Source organism: Rana temporaria, chromosome 10, assembly GCF_905171775.1.
Source record: "Rana temporaria chromosome 10, aRanTem1.1, whole genome shotgun sequence".
Lineage (NCBI taxonomy): Eukaryota > Metazoa > Chordata > Amphibia > Anura > Ranidae > Rana > Rana temporaria.
In genome coordinates this window covers 129,330,394-129,348,127 of record NC_053498.1, presented here as the reverse complement: position 1 = coordinate 129,348,127, position 17,734 = coordinate 129,330,394, and the positions used below count along the sequence as shown (strand labels likewise).

The window sequence follows — 17,734 nt, the reverse complement described above, 5'->3', positions numbered from 1 at the left end:
GTTAGTCAGCGTGCTCGCCCCCTCCCTTGGGACTACATCCCTGCGGGGAGATGCTGTGAACATTCACAACGTCTCCCCGCAGGGATGTAGTCCCAAGGGGAGGGGCAAGCACGCTGACTAACCCCCAGCCAGAACGGCTCGGATGATGGGGGCAAGCTTACTGAGGTGCAGGGCTGGACTGGGACAAAAATTTGGCCCTGGACTTCATCCAGACTGGCCCACTTTGACAGGTCTCTCCCACGGCGGCCGGACAACTCCCGAACCCCCCCAGCCACCCAAGCCCCCTCTCCCCTTCACTAGCCACTAGCCGTTTTAGTTTATTAGAGTAGAATGGCTGGTACTGGTACTCTTATAGGCAGTACCAGTGGGGAAGCTAGACATTATTTCTCCCGGGGCAAAGAATCAGTTTGGTGCCCCCCCTTATGGGACAAGATTAGGCAGAAGTGAGCAACTGCCAGGCCATAGCTGTTAAGTCAGCTGTCTGTCCCCTCCCCCATGCTCCTCTGTCGTCGTCCCTGCTCCTCTGGTCCTCCCCCTGCTTCTTTGTCCCCCCAGGTGAGTGCTGCGGGGAGGGAGAGGAGATGAGCGCTGCGGGAAGGGAGAGACAGAAGAGCGGAGGGGGGCGGAAGTCCACTGTCACTGAAGCCGGCCCACTGAGCCATCGGCCCACCAGGAAACTCCCTGTAGTCCCAATGGCCAGTCCATATCTGCTGAGGTGAAACAGGAAGTGAGAATTTCAGACAAAGAAAAATACAATTTAGAAGGGAAATCAAAGGAAAAGGTAAGTGAACCAACAATGCACTAGCTTAAAGGAACCTATTTAGAAAATAAAAAACAAACCTTTACAACCCCTTTAAGTACTAACCACCCTCGATGCGGGGCTGTCAGTCCACCGAGGTGTGCCAGGCTCAACATCACTATAAGGGACATTCATCTAGTAATTCATGGGGAATGTTTAAACCTCAGATCTGCCCCTCCCTCCTCCTCTTCCTTATAGTAAGACATTTGCCAAAAAGCTAAACACAGATTTGCTCCTCCAGTATGGACATCTACCAGACTTCATGGTAAAGAGAAGACACAGCAACCAGTACAAAGTCCTATATACTCATTATTTTTAGCCAATACACACCACAGCTAGCATTGTTGGCACATAATATACCTCTGAAATTATGTTTGAATTTAAGCTACAGAACAACATTTTGGTTTTACTCCTCTGATTTACACAGATAAAAAAAGACATAACTGACCCCCCTGCAGGTGGTAGAAGAGTAAGCCATGCAAGGCTAATACAGAAGCCATAAAGACAGAGTGCTTCCATAAAGTCCACCTGTGGACAGGCTATAGACTTTCAGGTAGTTGCATACTGTAAATCTTAAGCTGTAAATGAGCTTTGAAACAAGTCCTCACTGACCTTTGTAGCTGCAGGCACTATTGATTAATTATCCTTTACGCCAGAGGCGAAAGGGCTCTGGAAGGGGGGTCAGGGTGGACTTAGCAGCCTAGTCACTGGTGGTAGTGGCAAACCAGAGAGCTGAGCTGCTGAGTCACTGCTGAGAAGGAAGAGCAGAGAGAAAGAGCTGAGTTTCTGAGTGATGAACTTCTGAGTCACACCTAGGAAGCTGGGAGGTGGGTACAGGTACAATGAGCTGCTGAGTTACTGCTGAGAATTGTTACTGTTGGGCAGGAGTAGTAGAGTGAGCTGGTATGCTAAGTCAATGCTGATGGAGGGGAGCAGAGTGAGCTGAGCTGCTGAGGCACTGCTGAGAGGAGGCAAACAGGGTCTGAGCTGCTGAGTCCGCTATTGGATGGGTGGAGCAGAGTGAACTGCTAAGAAAATGACTTCAGTGCTTCTGCTGTGAACTTTGAGGATGAATGATTCCACAATGCCTGCAGCTTTAAGGGGCAGTGAGGGCTTGTCTTAAAGCTCATTTACTGTTTCTTGAGAATATTTAAATATTTGAAAGTCCACATCTTGGCTTCAAATTCAATTTAAGATAATAGCGATATGTTTGGATTGGATCATTTTTACATACTACATACTACATACTACCAGAGGAAACCTTTCCCCACTCAATATACTGTGTATATATATAGCAGTGTTAATTTTAATTCCATACACAGGCCGAGCACAGAGCCTACATAATGGTGTGTGACCACAAATGGTGCTACTTGAAGGAATTTACACTCTTTAGGTAATGCACACGCATAGCAAATTAAGCATATCATAATCTAAATATACAGCTTACACACTATATTGAGACTAAAAAGCAATATATCATTTCACCACATAATGCAGTCTGAAATATATTCAGCGCTGGTGTGTCTATAATATAATTTTTTGTCTATAATGATAATCCAATCATATAAAAGAGGTTATAGTAGCTGACTATTGTCTGGTATTGACTAAACATAACCAGTTAATTAATTCTATTACAGTTGAGAGAAACGCATAAAGCCAACATATACCAGCCCTTAGTTAACTACTAAGGAAAAAAGCAATCATCATACATAATGAATAGCATATCCACAATCTATAGCTCTGTCACATGGACCCATGGACTCTGGAAACTAATTGGACTCCTCACCTCCACCATCTATTATACAAACTGATAATGACAGTCAGGTTTGTGTTCAGGAATAAATTGCCACCCCAAATTCTCTGTTACATTCCATATCCTCTGCTATGCCCACTTTATGAAGTTACAAAATAACTTAAATTGAAAACTCCCCAGAGACATCTGGTGAAAGATAAAGGAGAACATCCCTGGAGCCATAATGCTCGTGAAATTTGGAAAAACAAGACAAGATGCACTGTGATAAAAATACTCTTAACAGGTATTACAGTTTCTTAAAACCCAATGAGAAATATAGGAGAGAAATTGGGAAATAATGTGTTGAGGGGATAATAGAGGAGGGGAGGGGACAGTATAGGGGAGCAGAGGGTGCAAGGGGACATCATAGGAGGAGATGGGGGAACAGTGGTGGACAACATGAAGAAGTAAATTAGAAGTTTAGGGAATAGTGGAGGAGGCTATAAGGGGTCAGGGAAGGAGGAGATGAGGGCAAGAACAGTGGAGAAGATTAGGGGGCAGAGAGGGCAGTGGAGAAGGAGCAGATGGGACAGAAAAAGTGCAGTTGAGGGGGCAACAGAGGAGGAGATCATGGGACAGCAGAGAAGGAGATCCGTGGGTAGTGAAGGATGATATAAGGGGACAGCAGAGGAGGAGGTAGTGGCAAAGTTGGGAGGAGATGATGGGGTAGTGGAAGAGGAAATAAATGGACCGTGGAGGAGGGGACAGCAAAAAAGAAGGAGATAAAGGGCAAAAGAAGAGGAGATAAGGGGCAAAAGAGGAGGGGATGAAAGGAGATTATGGGACAGTGGATGGGGTAAATAAGGGGTCAGGAAAAGAGGAGATGAGGGCAAGAACAGTGGAGAAGATTAGGGGGCAGAGAGGGCAGTGGAGAAGGACAAGAAGCGGTAGGAAAGAAGGGGTTACATGTAAAATAGGGGATTAGATGAGAGGTCAGGGGAAGAGGAGATAAAGGGGTAAGTAATGAGAAATGAAGGGGTCAGGAGTGGAGGAGATGAGGGCAAGAGCAGTGGGAAATATTAAGTGGCAGAGTGGGCAGTGGAGGAGGACATGAAGGGAAAGGGACAGAGGAGAACAGAAAACAGCCGACACAGAGATGCAGGCAAGGGAAGAAGGGCATTAAGGGGTCAGGAAGGAGGAAACGAGAAGACAGTGGAGGAGGACGTGAGGGGTGAGAGGAGGAGGACATAAAATGGTAAAGAAGAAGATCAGGGAACAGTGGAGGAGGAGGGTCAGGCGAGCAGGAGATAAACGGGTGATGAAGGAGAAAATAACGGGCCAAGGGAAGAGGAGATGAGGGGAAAAGCAGTGTAAAAGATTAGGTGACAGAGTAGGAGATGACAGAAGAGGAGGAGACAGGGCAGTAAAGGGGGAGATAAGGAGGCAATAGAGGAGTAGATCAAGATACAACAGAGGTGGAGTTAAGGGAGTAATGGTGAAGCAGCAGAGGAGTAGACTACGGGACGGAAGAGGAGGAGACAGGACAGAAAAGGGATAGCCGAGAGAGCAAAAGAGGAAAAGATCGGGGCCTCAGAAGGAGGAGAATTGGAGGAGGATATGAGGGGACAGCAAAGGAGGAGTTAAAGTGTAAGTAAACCCTCCTATCATTTTCAGCCATGGAAGCTGCCATCTTTGCCTCTGTTTAATCTACAACTGCCATGGTGCTGCACATGTGATCAGTTATGACACCAGCCATTGGATGGTTTGACAGTTTGGTTGAGAGTACAACCAATGGGAATGCTACATTTCCGGCACATGCCAGAAATTAAACTGTTTTATGGATGGGTTTACTTCCGCTTTGAGGGAGTAACGGCAGAGGAGGGGAGAGGACAGTGGAGGAGGAGATCAGAGGGAGAATGGAGGATGAGATGAGGTGTCAGATTAGGAGGAGATAAAGCACAGTGAAGAAAACATAAGGGGTCAGGGTCAAAAAATATGGGGGGGGGGGTGGTAGCAGAGGGAAAGATTACGGGATGACAACAGAGAAGGAGGTAAGAGGGTAGTGGAGGATGATATGATGAGACATTGAAAGAGGAGTATAGAGACAGTGGAGGAAGAAATTGAGGTAGTGGGGGAGAAGATGAAGGGAGAACAGTAGAGTGGTCAATAAAAGAAAATATGAAACAGCAGGGGGGCAGTGAAGGAGAACATCAGGGGACAGTGAAGGGTGAGTCAAGGGGTTAGGGGAGAAGGAGGTGAGGGGAACAGCAGAGGAAAAGAAGGCAGAGAAGGAGAAGAGGGGGAAACAAAGGAGCAGATGGGACAGAAAAAGTACAGATGAGGGGGCAACAGAGGAGGAGATCATGGGACAGCAGAGAAGGAGATCCAGGGGTAGTGAAGGATGATATAAGGGGACAGCAGAGGAGGTGATAAGGAGGTAGCGGCAGTGTTGCCAACCGTCCATATTTTTCCGGACATTTCGTAAAAACTGGCACTTTTTTCCCCTGTTCGTAAATGTCCGTACTTGCGGGAATGTGCCAATAAAAATAGCCGAGATCGATTCGGCTTGGAACTGCGCATGGAGATTGGAGGCAGGGGGTGATAGTGACTGCGGTGGCACCGCAGAGGGGGATGGAGGCAGGGTGCAATGTAGGCAGGAGGAGACTGGAGGCAGGGGGTGATGGTGGCAACGCAGAGGGGGATGGTAGCACCACAGAGGGTGGGGGATGGAGACAGGAGTTGTTGGTGGCACCGCAGAGGGGGATAGAGGCAGGGGATGATAGAGGCAGGGGGAGATTGGAGGCAGAGGGACATTGGAGGCAGAGGGAGATTGGAGACAGAGGGAGATTGTGGCACCGCAGAAGGGGGTGAAGGCAGGGGGTGTTGGTGGCAGAGGGGATGGAGGCAGGGGGTGATGTGACTAAATAATTTGCCCTTATTATATCGAAAAATAACAAAAATATGTTTTTTTACCTTAATATCTACCTTAAATCACATTGCTATTTTCCTAGCGTACTTGTTTGAAACCTAAATACTGAAATTTGCACCTAAAAATTTAATTTAGTAACTTTTGTGAAATGCCAGTAAAAACTTGGCTGCGCCAGTAAATTTCGGGTACAGTGTCAGTAGATTTTAATCTGGTAGGTTGGCAACAGTGGGTAGCGGCAAAGTTGGGAGGAGATTAAGGAGTAGTGGAAGAGGAAATAAATGGACCGTGGAGGAGGGGACAGCAAAAAAGGAGGAGATAAAGGACAAAAGAAGAGGAGATAAGGGGCAAAAGAGGAGGGGATGAAAGGAGATTATGGGACAGTGGAGAAACAGAGGAGGGTCAGAGGGTATGGGGAGGGGGAGAAGATTGGGGGCTAGTAGAATAAGAGATTAGAGGGACAGTAAAGGGTAAGATTAGGGGCAACAGAGGAGAAGAAGAAGGGTGAAATGAAGAGGTGTTGAGAAGGCAGTGGAGCTTGAGATGAGGGGCAGCCAACAAGAAGATGAAGGGAAAGTGGAGAAAGAGGTGAGAAGTCAGCAGAGAGGAAGATGAGAGGACAGCAGAGAAGCAGATGACAAGCAGCAAAGGATAAACGGTCAATGGAGAAGAAGACGTTCAGGGACATCACAGGAGGACATTAGGGGCAACAGAGAAGAAGACGTTCAGGGACATCACAGGAGGACATTAGGGGCAACAGAGAAGAAGATGTTCAGGGACATCACAGGAGGACATTAGGGGCAACAGAGAAGAAGATGAAGAGGTAGTGGAGAAGAATATGAGACTATGGCGAAGAGATAAAGGGACAGTGGAGGAGAAGATAAGTGGTCAGCGTGGAAGATGGGGACAATGGAGGAAATTAGGTGAGAGAGGAGTTAATGGGACAACAGAGGAGAGGAAAAGAGACAGTAGGAGAGATGAGGACATACAGCAGATGAGAAACAAGGGAACACTAGTGGAGAAGGAGAGGGGACGTGTAAGATAGGTGTACACATTGATCAGAGACAGGGTAGAGGATAAGGAAGATGCACATAAGGTGCAGTGAAGTAGTAGTACTGGGATATGGTAAAAACCAACTAATTCAAAAATGATGTGGATACAGATGGCATATAAAGAGGAACAGGTGACCAATACGTTGCAGACATAAGCAATAGCAGAAAAGTCAGTAGCTATGCCAAGGTGTAGGGCAAAATCTAATATTAATGCATACGGGGCAGTGTAAGGGTGAGTTTGAATTGAGAGTTTTACCAGGAGCAGAGCAAAGGGTAATGAGGACTACAACTAGGGGCAGTGTGAGGATTACTAAAAACTACCAAATGGGAGGATTCATGAGTTCTACAAGGGAGCAATGTAAGGGTTAAAAAGGAGCAATAGACATAGTACCACAGCAGTGCAGGGGTTAATGAACACTAACAGATGAAGCAATGGGGACTATGCAAGCCTTTGTGGGGACCTCTGGATGGGGAGGAAGAAGGAGGGCATTTAAATGACCAAAAGGGTAGTAACTAAGAGAGGCAGATACAAGGGTTACTAAATATCAATACAAGTGTCATGAGATAGTGTAAGGGGGAGGGATGATGGACAAGTACAAGATATGGAGGTATGAAGGACCTATGAAGAGGATGGAGGGATGATGAATTAGTGAGAAGGATGGAGGGATGATGGACAGGTGAGGGGGTTGGTGGAATGACATACAGGTGAAGAGGATGAAGGGATGATGGACAAGTGAAACAAATTTAGGGATGATGGACAGTTGAGAAGGATGGAGGGATGACAGACAGGTGAGGAGTATGGGGGGACGGCTGACAGGTGAAGAGGATAGAGCAATAACAGAGGATAGAGGGATAACAGGTTAGGAGGATGGAGGGGTGACAGGTGAGGAGGATGGAGGGGTGATGGACAGGTGAGGAGGATGGACGGATGACAGGTGAGGAGGATGGAGTGATGACGAACAGGTGAGGAGGATGGAGGGATGACAAACAGGTGAAGAGCATGGAGGGATGACAGGTGAGGAGGATGGAGGGATGAGGACAGGTGAGGAGGATGGAATAATGACAGGTGAGGAGGATGGAAGGATAACCAGTGAGGAGGATGGAGGGATGACAGACAGGTGAGGAGGATGGAGGGATGACAGACAGGTGAGGAGGATGGAGGGATGACAAGTTAGGAGGATGGAGGGATGACAAGTGAGGAGGATGGAGGGATGACAGGTGAGGATGGAGGAGGGATGACAGGTGAGGAGGATGGAGGAGGGATGACAGGTGAGGAGGATGGAGGAGGGATGATGACAGGTGAGGAGGATGGAGGAGGGATGACAGGTGAGGAGGATGGAGGGATGACAGGTGAGGAGGATGGAGGAGGGATGATGACAGGTGAGGAGGATGGAGGGATGACAGGTGAGGAGGATGGAGGAGGGATGACAGGTGAGGAGGATGGATGACAGGTGAGGAGGATGGAGGGAAGACAGGTGAGGAGGATGGATGACAGGTGAGGAGGATGGAGGGATGACAGGTGAGGAGGATGGAGGGATGACAGGTGAGGAGGATGGAGGGATGACAGGTGAGAGGATGGAGGGATGACAGACAGGTGAGGAGGATGGAGGAGGGATGACAGGTGAGGAGAATGGAGGGATGACAGGTGAGGAGGATGGAGGGATGACAGGTGAGGAGGATGGAGGGATGATGACAGGTGAGGAGGATGGAGGGATGACAGGTGAGGAGGATGGAGGGATGACAGGTGAGGAGGATGGAGGGATGACAGGTGAGGAGGATGGATGACAGGTGAGGAGGATGGAGGGAAGACAGGTGAGGAGGATGGATGACAGGTGAGGAGGATGGAGGGATGACAGGTGAGGAGGATGGAGGGATGACAGGTGAGGAGGATGGAGGGATGACAGGTGAGAGGATGGAGGGATGACAGACAGGTGAGGAGGATGGAGGAGGGATGACAGGTGAGGAGAATGGAGGGATGACAGGTGAGGAGGATGGAGGGATGACAGGTGAGGAGGATGGAGGGATGATGACAGGTGAGGAGGATGGAGGGATGACAGGTGAGGAGGATGGAGGGATGACAGGTGAGGAGGATGGAGGGATGACAGGTGAGGAGGATGGAGGGATGATGACAGGTGAGGAGGATGGAGGGATGACAGGTGAGGAGGATGGAGGGATGACAGGTGAGGAGGATGGAGGGATGATGACAGGTGAGAGAAGAGAAGAAGGGTGAAGGGGGTCGTTTCTCAGGCGATGGACGGGGTAAGGATCGGTTGCGGGAGGATGGAAGTATAGAAATGGGTCCCGGTAGCGGGTGATGACGGCCGGGAGGGTACGGTACCTGGTACGGAGAGCAGTACGGTCAGGGCCGGTCCGGTCAGCCAGCACAGGAGGGTACGGAAGAGGTGAACGGGAACCCCCCGCATGGTGACGGCGCAGACAGGGGCAGAGGATGGGGGTGATGATGGTGGTGGTGGCAGCTCCGAGCTGTGTGACACCCGCAACATTCACCGACACACACACTGCTCACCCTCCACCCACTTACCCACCTACCTACCTTCCCAGCACTCTGCCATTGGCTACACAGAGATAGGGGGACACCCCCATATATACACTGCCTGACACCCCTCTCTATATACTGACAATATACACTGCCTGATATTCTCTATATACTGAGTTAGTATGACTATATATGATGGTGTCAGTATATAGAGAATATCAGGCAGTGTATATATGGGGTGTCAGTAGTATATATAGAATATCAGGCAGTGTATATATGGGGTGTCAGTATATAGAGAATATCAGGCAGTGTATATATGGGGTGTCAGTATATAGAGAATATCAGGCAGTGTATATATGGGGTGTCAGTATATAGAGAATATCAGGCAGTGTATATATGGGGTGTCAGTAGTATATAGAGAATATCAGGCAGTGTATATATGGGGTGTCAGTAGTATATAGAGAATATCAGGCAGTGTATATATGGGGTGTCAGTATATAGAGAATATCAGGCAGTGTATATATGGGGTGTCAGTATATAGAGAATATCAGGCAGTGTATATATGGGGTGTCAGTATATAGAGAATATCAGGCAGTGTATATATGGGGTGTCAGTATATAGAGAATATCAGGCAGTGTATATATGGGGTGTCAGTATATAGAGAATATCAGGCAGTGTATATATGGGGTGTCAGTATATATAGAATATCAGGCAGTGTATATATGGGGTGTCAGTAGTATATAGAGAATATCAGGCAGTGTATATATGGGGTGTCAGTAGTATATAGAGAATATCAGGCAGTGTATATATGGGGTGCCAGTATATAGAGAATATCAGGCAGTGTATATATGGGGTGTCAGTAGTATATAGAGAATATCAGGCAGTGTATATATGGGGTGTCAGTAGTATATAGAGAATATCAGGCAGTGTATATATGGGGTGCCAGTATATAGAGAATATCAGGCAGTGTATATATGGGGTGCCAGTATATAGAGAATATCAGGCAGTGTATATATGGGGTGTCAGTAGTATATAGAGAATATCAGGAAGTGTATATATGGAGATGCAGCTGTATAGTGCCTGACATCTCTCTGTATAGTGACAGCCCCATATATACATCCCTTAACATCATCTGTATATACTGACACCCCCATATATACACTGCCTGACATCTCTGTATATAATGACACCCCCAAATACACTGCCTGATCTCCCCTCCCCCTATATATACACTGCCTGGCATCCCCTCTATAAACAGACAGCTTCATTTATACACTGCCTAACATCCTCTCTATATACTTACATACCCATATGAACACTGGCTTACATTCCTCCATATATATATATACAGTGCCTGACATTCCTCTATATACTGACACCCCATATATATACAGTGCCTGACATTCCTCTATATACTGACACCCCATATATATACAGTGCCTGACATTCCTCTATATACTGACACCCCATATATATACAGTGCCTGACATTCCTCTATATACTGACACCCCATATATATACAGTGCCTGACATTCCTCTATATACTGACACCCCATATATACACAGCCTCACATCTCCTACCTATAAAGACACCCCCACACACCGATCAGGCAATACATCACTGATCACTGACTGGTAGAGTTAATAACATTGATTATCTCGTAAAAATGACATTTGAAAGTCAGTGGGATATATTGGGCAGCAAGTGAACATGTCGTCCATAACCACTTCAGCCCTGGAAGGTTTTACCCCTTCTTGACCAGGCCATTTTTTGCAATACGGCACTGCGTCCATTTAACTGACAATTGCGCAGTCGTGCGACACTGTACACAGATAAAATTAATGTCCTTTTTTCCCCCACACATAGAGCTTTCTTTTGGTGTCATTTGGTCACCTCTGCGGTTTAAATTTTTTGCGCTATTAACAAAAAAAGACCAAAAATTGTGAAAAAAAAACAATGGCCCAGATTCACAAAGAGTTACGCCAGCGTATCAGTAGATACGCCGACGTAACTCTGTATCTAAGCCCGTCGTATGTTTAAGTGTATTCTCAAACTGAGATACACTTAAACATGCCTAAGATACGACGGCCTGCGCCACCGTATCTTAGGGTGCAATATTTACGCTGGCCGCTAGGTGGCGCTTCCATTGAGGTCGGCGTAGAATATGCAAATGAGTCGTTACGCCAATTCATGAAACGTACGCTTGCCCGTCGCAGTAAAGGTACGCCGTTTCCGTAAGAGATACGCGGCATAAAGATAAACATGCCCCCTAGGTGGCATAGCCAATGTTAAGTATGGCCGTCGTTACCGCGTCGCAATTTGAAAATTTTACGTCGTTTGCGTAACTTGTCCGCCGCAACTTTACAGGCAAGTTTTTTGAGAATAAAGCACTTGCCTGTAAAACTTGCGGCGGCGTAACGTAAATGACATACGTTACGCCGTCGCAGTTTTGAGCGAGTCTACGAAAATCTGGCCCAATATTTTCTACTATATATATATCCCCAAAAATGTAAAAAAAAACTATTTTTTTTCATCAATTTAGGCCAATACAGTGGAACCTCGGATTACGAGCATAATCCGTTCCAGGAGAATGCTCGTAATCCAAAGTACTCGCATATCAAAGCAAGTTTCCCCATTAAAAGTCAATGGAAACAAAAATAATTCATTCCGCATTGACTACAATGGCATGCAATACCGCATGTGGCCAGAGGTGGGGGGTGCCGGAGAGCCTCAGAAACAGCCGAAAAGGCCAGAGGACAGCTCAGCTGACCTCGGCAAATCTCGGAAAGGTTCGGGAACAGAGTATTTCTGGGTCTTTTCGAATGGCTCTGAACGGCGCTGATCGCCGTTCGGCTCTGCTTGGTTCCGGGACCCCCCCACCTCAGGCCAAACACAGTACTGCCCACCGCTTTGGCCTGAATCCTGCTAGTTTTGCGAGACAATACTTTAGGATTTTTCAAAATACAGTGATCGTATTGCGAAACGCTCGTTAACCACATTACTCGCAATCTGAGGTTCCACTGTATGTATTCTGCTACATATTTTTGGTAAAAAAAAATCCCATTTAGTGTATATTGATTGGTTTGCGCAAAAGTTATCGTGTCTACAAACTGCGGGACAGATTTAATTTTATTTTATTTTTATTTATTTTTTTACTGGTAATGGTGGTGATCTGCAATTTTTAGCGGGACTGCAACATTGCAGCGGATAAATGTGACCCTAAGTGACACTTTTTGGGGACCAGTGACACCAATACAGTGATCAGTGCTAAAAAAAAATGCACCGATTCCTGTATAAATGTCACTGGCAGGGAAGGCATTAACACTAGGGGGCGATCATGGGGTTAAATGTGTTCCCTGAGAGGAATTTCTAACTGTGGGGGGAGTGGATTCACTGGAGGAAGAGAGAGACCGTGATTCAGCTTAGCTGAAACACGATATCTCACTTTTCTTCCCTGACAGATCAGTGGTGTGCTTCTGAACAATCGGCGAGTCGTGGTGGTGATCGCGGCCGCCGGATCTGCTGATTGGCTCCCGCTGTATCCAATCACAGTGGGAGCGGCATGTGACGGTGCGTACGTGCCCCCTAAACCATGTGCATAAAATCACATATAGGTACGTGATTTTGCGCACCCGGCCACAGTAAATGTACGTGGGGCGGTCCAGAAGCAGTTACCGTATTTATCGGCGTATACCGCGCACTATTTTGCCCTGAAAATCAGGGCAAAATCGTGGGTGCGCGATATACGCCGATACCCGCTTTCCCGCCACGAGTTTTGAATACTGCGCCGGCATATACCGAGCGCAGTACACTCGTGTAACTTCGGGCAGTCTCGGCGCCTCTCGCACTGACGTCCTGAGCGTACAGGACGTCAGCGCGACAGTTGCCGAGCCTGCCCGACGTTACACAAGTGTACTGCGCTCGGTATATGCCGGCGCAGTATTCAAAACTTGTGGCGGGAAACGAGCGGGGAAGACGCGAGGACGCCGCGAGGACGCCGGACCCGCCGAAGAGGACACCGGACCCGCCGAAGAGGACGCCAGACCCGCCGAAGAGGACACCCGACCCGCCGAAGAGGATACCCGACCCGCCGAAGACGGACGCCCGACCCGCCAAAGACGGACGCCCGACCCGCCGAAGAGGACACCCGAAGCCGCAGATGGACGCCGGACCCGACGAGGCCGCCGATGAACGCCACGCAAGACACCAAAACTGTAAGTACAAAAAAACTTTTTTTCCACAGGAATTCGGGCCACTTTGGGGGTGCGCGGTATACGCGGGAGTGCGTTATACCGCGATAAATACGGTAAGTTGATGTGTTAAAAGCAGAAAATCCTGCCTCTCAGTTTGTTGTGTATGGAGCTGTGTAGCTGCAGACTGGTCAGGGTGCCCATGCTGACCTGTGCCCATGGGCGTCCGTTCCATAGGGCAAGGGAGGGCGCTTACCCCCCCCCCCCCCTAGAAATCAGTGCCATGATCCTCGGTGAATAAAACAGAGGGCAGGAAGCAAGGCAGCGGCACAGCGAATCCAATTAGAGCCGCTCTCTCTCTCTTCTAGCTCCAGCTGACAGAGAGGGGGAGGGGGTTGTTATTTCCTTGGGGGGGGGCTCCATTTTTAATGATATTGTTATTCAAAGTTGCTAGTTGCTTGATAGGTGCATCAGGTTTCTCAAACATTTGCATGCCTGTGCTTTATGTGATAATGACTAAGCCCCTCCCCTTCATGACATTGTCAAAAAGAGAACGGAGAATGGATGACCTTAAAATGATTCCCCCCCCCCCCCCCGAAAAAAGTTCAGCGGATGCCCATGCCTGTGCCCACAGCCAAAAGCACCTACAATGGGCACATGAGAATCAGAACTGGACCATTGGGCAAAGGAAGAAGGTGACCTGGCCTGATGAATCAGGTTTTCTTTTACATCCTATGAATGGCTGGGTGTGTGCGCCGCTTACCTGGGGAAGAGTTGGCTCCAGGATGCAGTACTGTATAGGAAGAAGACAAGCTAGAGAAGGCAGCGTGAGGCTTTGGGCAAAGTTCTGCTGGGAAACATTGGGTCCTGCCATTCATGTGGGTATTACTTGACCACCACCTACCTAAACATTGTTGCTTACCAAGTACTGTACTCCCTTCCATGGAAATGGTATTCCCTAATGGCAGTGGCCTCTTCCTGCAGGATAATGTGCCCTACCACACTGCAAAATTGGTCCAAGAATGGTTTGAGGAACACAACAGCGAGTTCAAGATATTGACTTGGCCTCCAAATTCTCCAGCTCTCAATCCATCGAGCATCTATGGGATGTGCTGGAAAAACAAGTCTGATCCATGGAAGCCCCACCTCTCAACCAAAGGATCTGCTACTGACGGCTTGGTGTCAAATACCACAGTATACCTTGAGGCCGGAATCACACTAGTGCGTTGCTTTTTTGAGCTGCGTTGTCGTTGCAGATTTCTCTAGAGGGTGTTCTGCAGATCAACTGCGGTTTAGCTGCAGATCAGGTGCGAATTTGGAGACCTGGGAGAACTTCCGGGTGAGAGGAGAGTGGGGGAGAATTGTATTGAGCTGAATGAGAGAAACTCCTGCAGAGAACTGAACACATGTGCGAATTAGATGCGTACCCATAGAAGATAATGGGACTGAATTCGCACCTGAGCCGCACCGCAAGACATAAAAACCGCATGCGGTTTGGAGGCAATACGCAGTGCGGATGCATCGCACATATGTGAACCAGCCTCATTGAAAACAATGTATTTTGAAATGTCCTGCGAATTAGATGCGGTTTAAACCGCACTCAATTCGCATAGGTGTGAACCTGGCCTCAGAGTTCTGGTGGTATTCATGCCGCCAGAGGTCAGGGCTGTTTTGGCAGCAAAATGGGGATCTAGTTAATATTAAGTGGATCATCAAAATGTTATGGGTGATTGGTATATATACACCAACACTAGCTCTATATACTGACAACCACATATATACTGCCTGACACCCTCTGAATACTGATACCCCATATACAGTGCCTTGCAAAAGTATTCACCCTCTTGGCTTTTTACCTATTTTGTTACATTACAGCCTTTAGTTGAATGTTTTTTTTTAATCTGAATTATATGTGATGGATCAGAACACAATAGTCTAAGTTGGTGAAGTTAAATTAGAAAAATATATACATAAAACTATTTTTCAGCAATAAAAAACTGATAATTGGCATGTGCGTATGTATTCACCCCCTTTGTTATGAAGCCCATAAAAAGCTCTGGTGCAACCAATTACCTTCAGAAGTCACATAATTCGTGAAATGATGTCCACCTGTGTGCAATCTAAGGCCTCGTACACACGACCAGACATGTCCGATGAAAACGGTCCGCGGACCATTTTCATCGGACATGTCTGCTGGGGGATTTTGGTCTGATGTGTGTACACACCATCAGACCAAATTCCCTGCAGACAGAATACGCGGTGACGTGGCGGCGACGATGACGCGGCAACGTGCGCGACCCAGGAAGTTCAATGCTTCCACGCATACGTCGAATCACTTCAACGCATGCAAGGAATTTCGGCCCAGCGGACATGTCCGATGAGTCGTACTAACCATCGGACATGTCCGACGGACAGGCTTCCAGCGGACATGTTTCTTAGCATGCTAAGAAACTTTTATCCGCTGGAAACCTGTCCGCTAGGCCGGAAAACTGTCCGGTCGGCCCTACACACGGTCGGACATGTCCGCGGAAACTGGTCCGCGGACCAGTTTCAGCGGACATGTTCGGTTGTGTGTACGAGGCCTAAGTGTCACATGATCTGTCATTACATATACACACCTTTTTGAAAGGCCCCAGAGGCTGCAACACCTAAAGCAAGAGGCACCACTAACCAAACACTGCCATGAAGACCAAGGAACTCTCCAAACAAGTAAGAGACAATGGCCCAGATTCACAAAGAGTGGGCACACATTACGCCGCCGTAGCGCAAACGCCGTACCCCGCACCAATGTAGCGCGGAGAGGCAAGCATTGCATTCAGCAAGCTATTGCTCCCAACGCTGCACCAGCGTGGCGTGGGATTCAAAGGCGTATGCCGGCGTAGGTGGAAGTGGGCGTGACTAATGCAAATGAGGCGTGACCCCATGCAAATGATGGTCCGAGCACCAGAACTGCGCATGCGCCATGACGTGGACGCATTCCCCTGCGCCTGCTCACAACCACGTCGGAACAACACCCTAAACTACGCCAGATCACAGGGTACGGCGTGAGCGTAACCTACGCCCAGCCAGACACACGTCCAACGTAAAATACGCCGGCTTGTGTTCCCTGGTGCAGACCTTTGCATGTCTGCTGCTGGGTTGCACCTCCTTTATGGGGAATAACTTTACGCCGGACGTACAACTTATGCGCACCTCGCGTAGCCTGCGTCGGGCGCACGCAGGTTCGTGAATCGCTGTATTTCCCTCATTTGCATGTTTGAATGGCTAATCAATGGGAGCGGCACCATGCACCCAGCCTAAATGTGCGCCCACCCTACGCCGGCTTAAGCAAGCTACGTCGGCGGGGTGTAGCCTGGTTTTAGGCGCATATCTGTTCGTGGGTCTGGCGCACAGATACGATGGCGCACATTTGCACTTACGTCGGCGTAATTTGTTATACGTCGGCGTAAGTGCTTTGTGAATCTGGGCCAATGTTGTTAAGATGTACAAGTCAGGGTTAGGTTATGAAAAAAAATCCAAATCTTTGGTGATCCCTAGGAGCACCATCAAATCTATCATAACCAAATGGGAAGAACATGGCACAACAGCAAACCTGCCAAGAGACAGCCGCACACCAAAACTCACGGACTGGGCAAGGAGGGCATTAATCAGAGAGGCAGCACAGAGACCTAAGGTAACTCTGGAGGAGCTGGTTTTTCTTGAAAGAACACAGTGACGCCATCGCGTAAGACGAGAATGCGCTCGTCACATTCGATGCCGTCGCCGCCATTTTGCTTCGAGCTACCTATGCCGTGGAAGCTACCGCGCATGTGTCAAAGTCATTTTGAGCATGCGCGGTATTCCACGGCGACAGGTAAGTAGACACACTCTCGGGTTTCTCGTCGGGAAACAGGCCAACAAGAAACTCGACGAGAAAAAAGAGAGCAGGTTCTCTTTTTTTCTCATCGAGATTCTGGCCAGATTTCCTGGCGAGAAACCTGAAAGCCTCGTACACACGAACGGGAATCTCGGCAAGAAGCAGTTTTCTTGCTGGTTTTTGCCGAGAAAACCGGTCGTGTGTACGAGGCCATACACAGTAAACCCAACGTAAGGTGATTGGGGTGAACAACATGCAGTGTAGGACTGCAGCTGAAGTATTTCTGGGTCTGGAAAGTGATTCAGAGAAAGGTATGAAGATATAAAAAGGATTATTCCAGCCATTAGTGATTGTCTTTTTATTGCAGAAAGGCTCCTTATCAGTGAAATACGTAATCTGGAAAGTGCAACCATTTAGATGCAATATCTGCAATCCGGCTGCCAGCATCACTCCCTCTCCCGACTGTTAGCGAATAATTACAGCGATCAGAGCCGCGTGAATTTCTTCCTAATTGCTGGTATGTGAATGGAAGTGGACTGGAGACCTGATCTGTACACTGTGTTCATCAAGACTTAATGGAGGTTTGCCAGATTTTATGTCTCTAATACTCATATCCATGTAGAATTGAGAACTACAAAAATTATGATAAATTAGAAAGGCGGACATTACAGCAAGGCCAAC

The 17,734-nt window shown here is 48.0% G+C and overlaps 1 protein-coding gene across 1 annotated transcript in view; it reads right to left on the bottom strand.

Annotated features, from left to right (window-relative positions):
* LOC120915602 (opioid-binding protein/cell adhesion molecule homolog) overlaps nt 1-9,031 on the bottom strand; it is a 491,565-nt gene extending 482,534 nt beyond the window's left edge. The window contains exon 1 of the mRNA XM_040326256.1: nt 8,848-9,031. Coding sequence (XP_040182190.1) covers nt 8,848-9,013 — 166 coding nt within the window. The 5' untranslated portion in view covers nt 9,014-9,031. The remainder of the gene's footprint in view (nt 1-8,847) is intronic.
* Nucleotides 9,032-17,734: the final 8,703 nt, after the last annotated feature.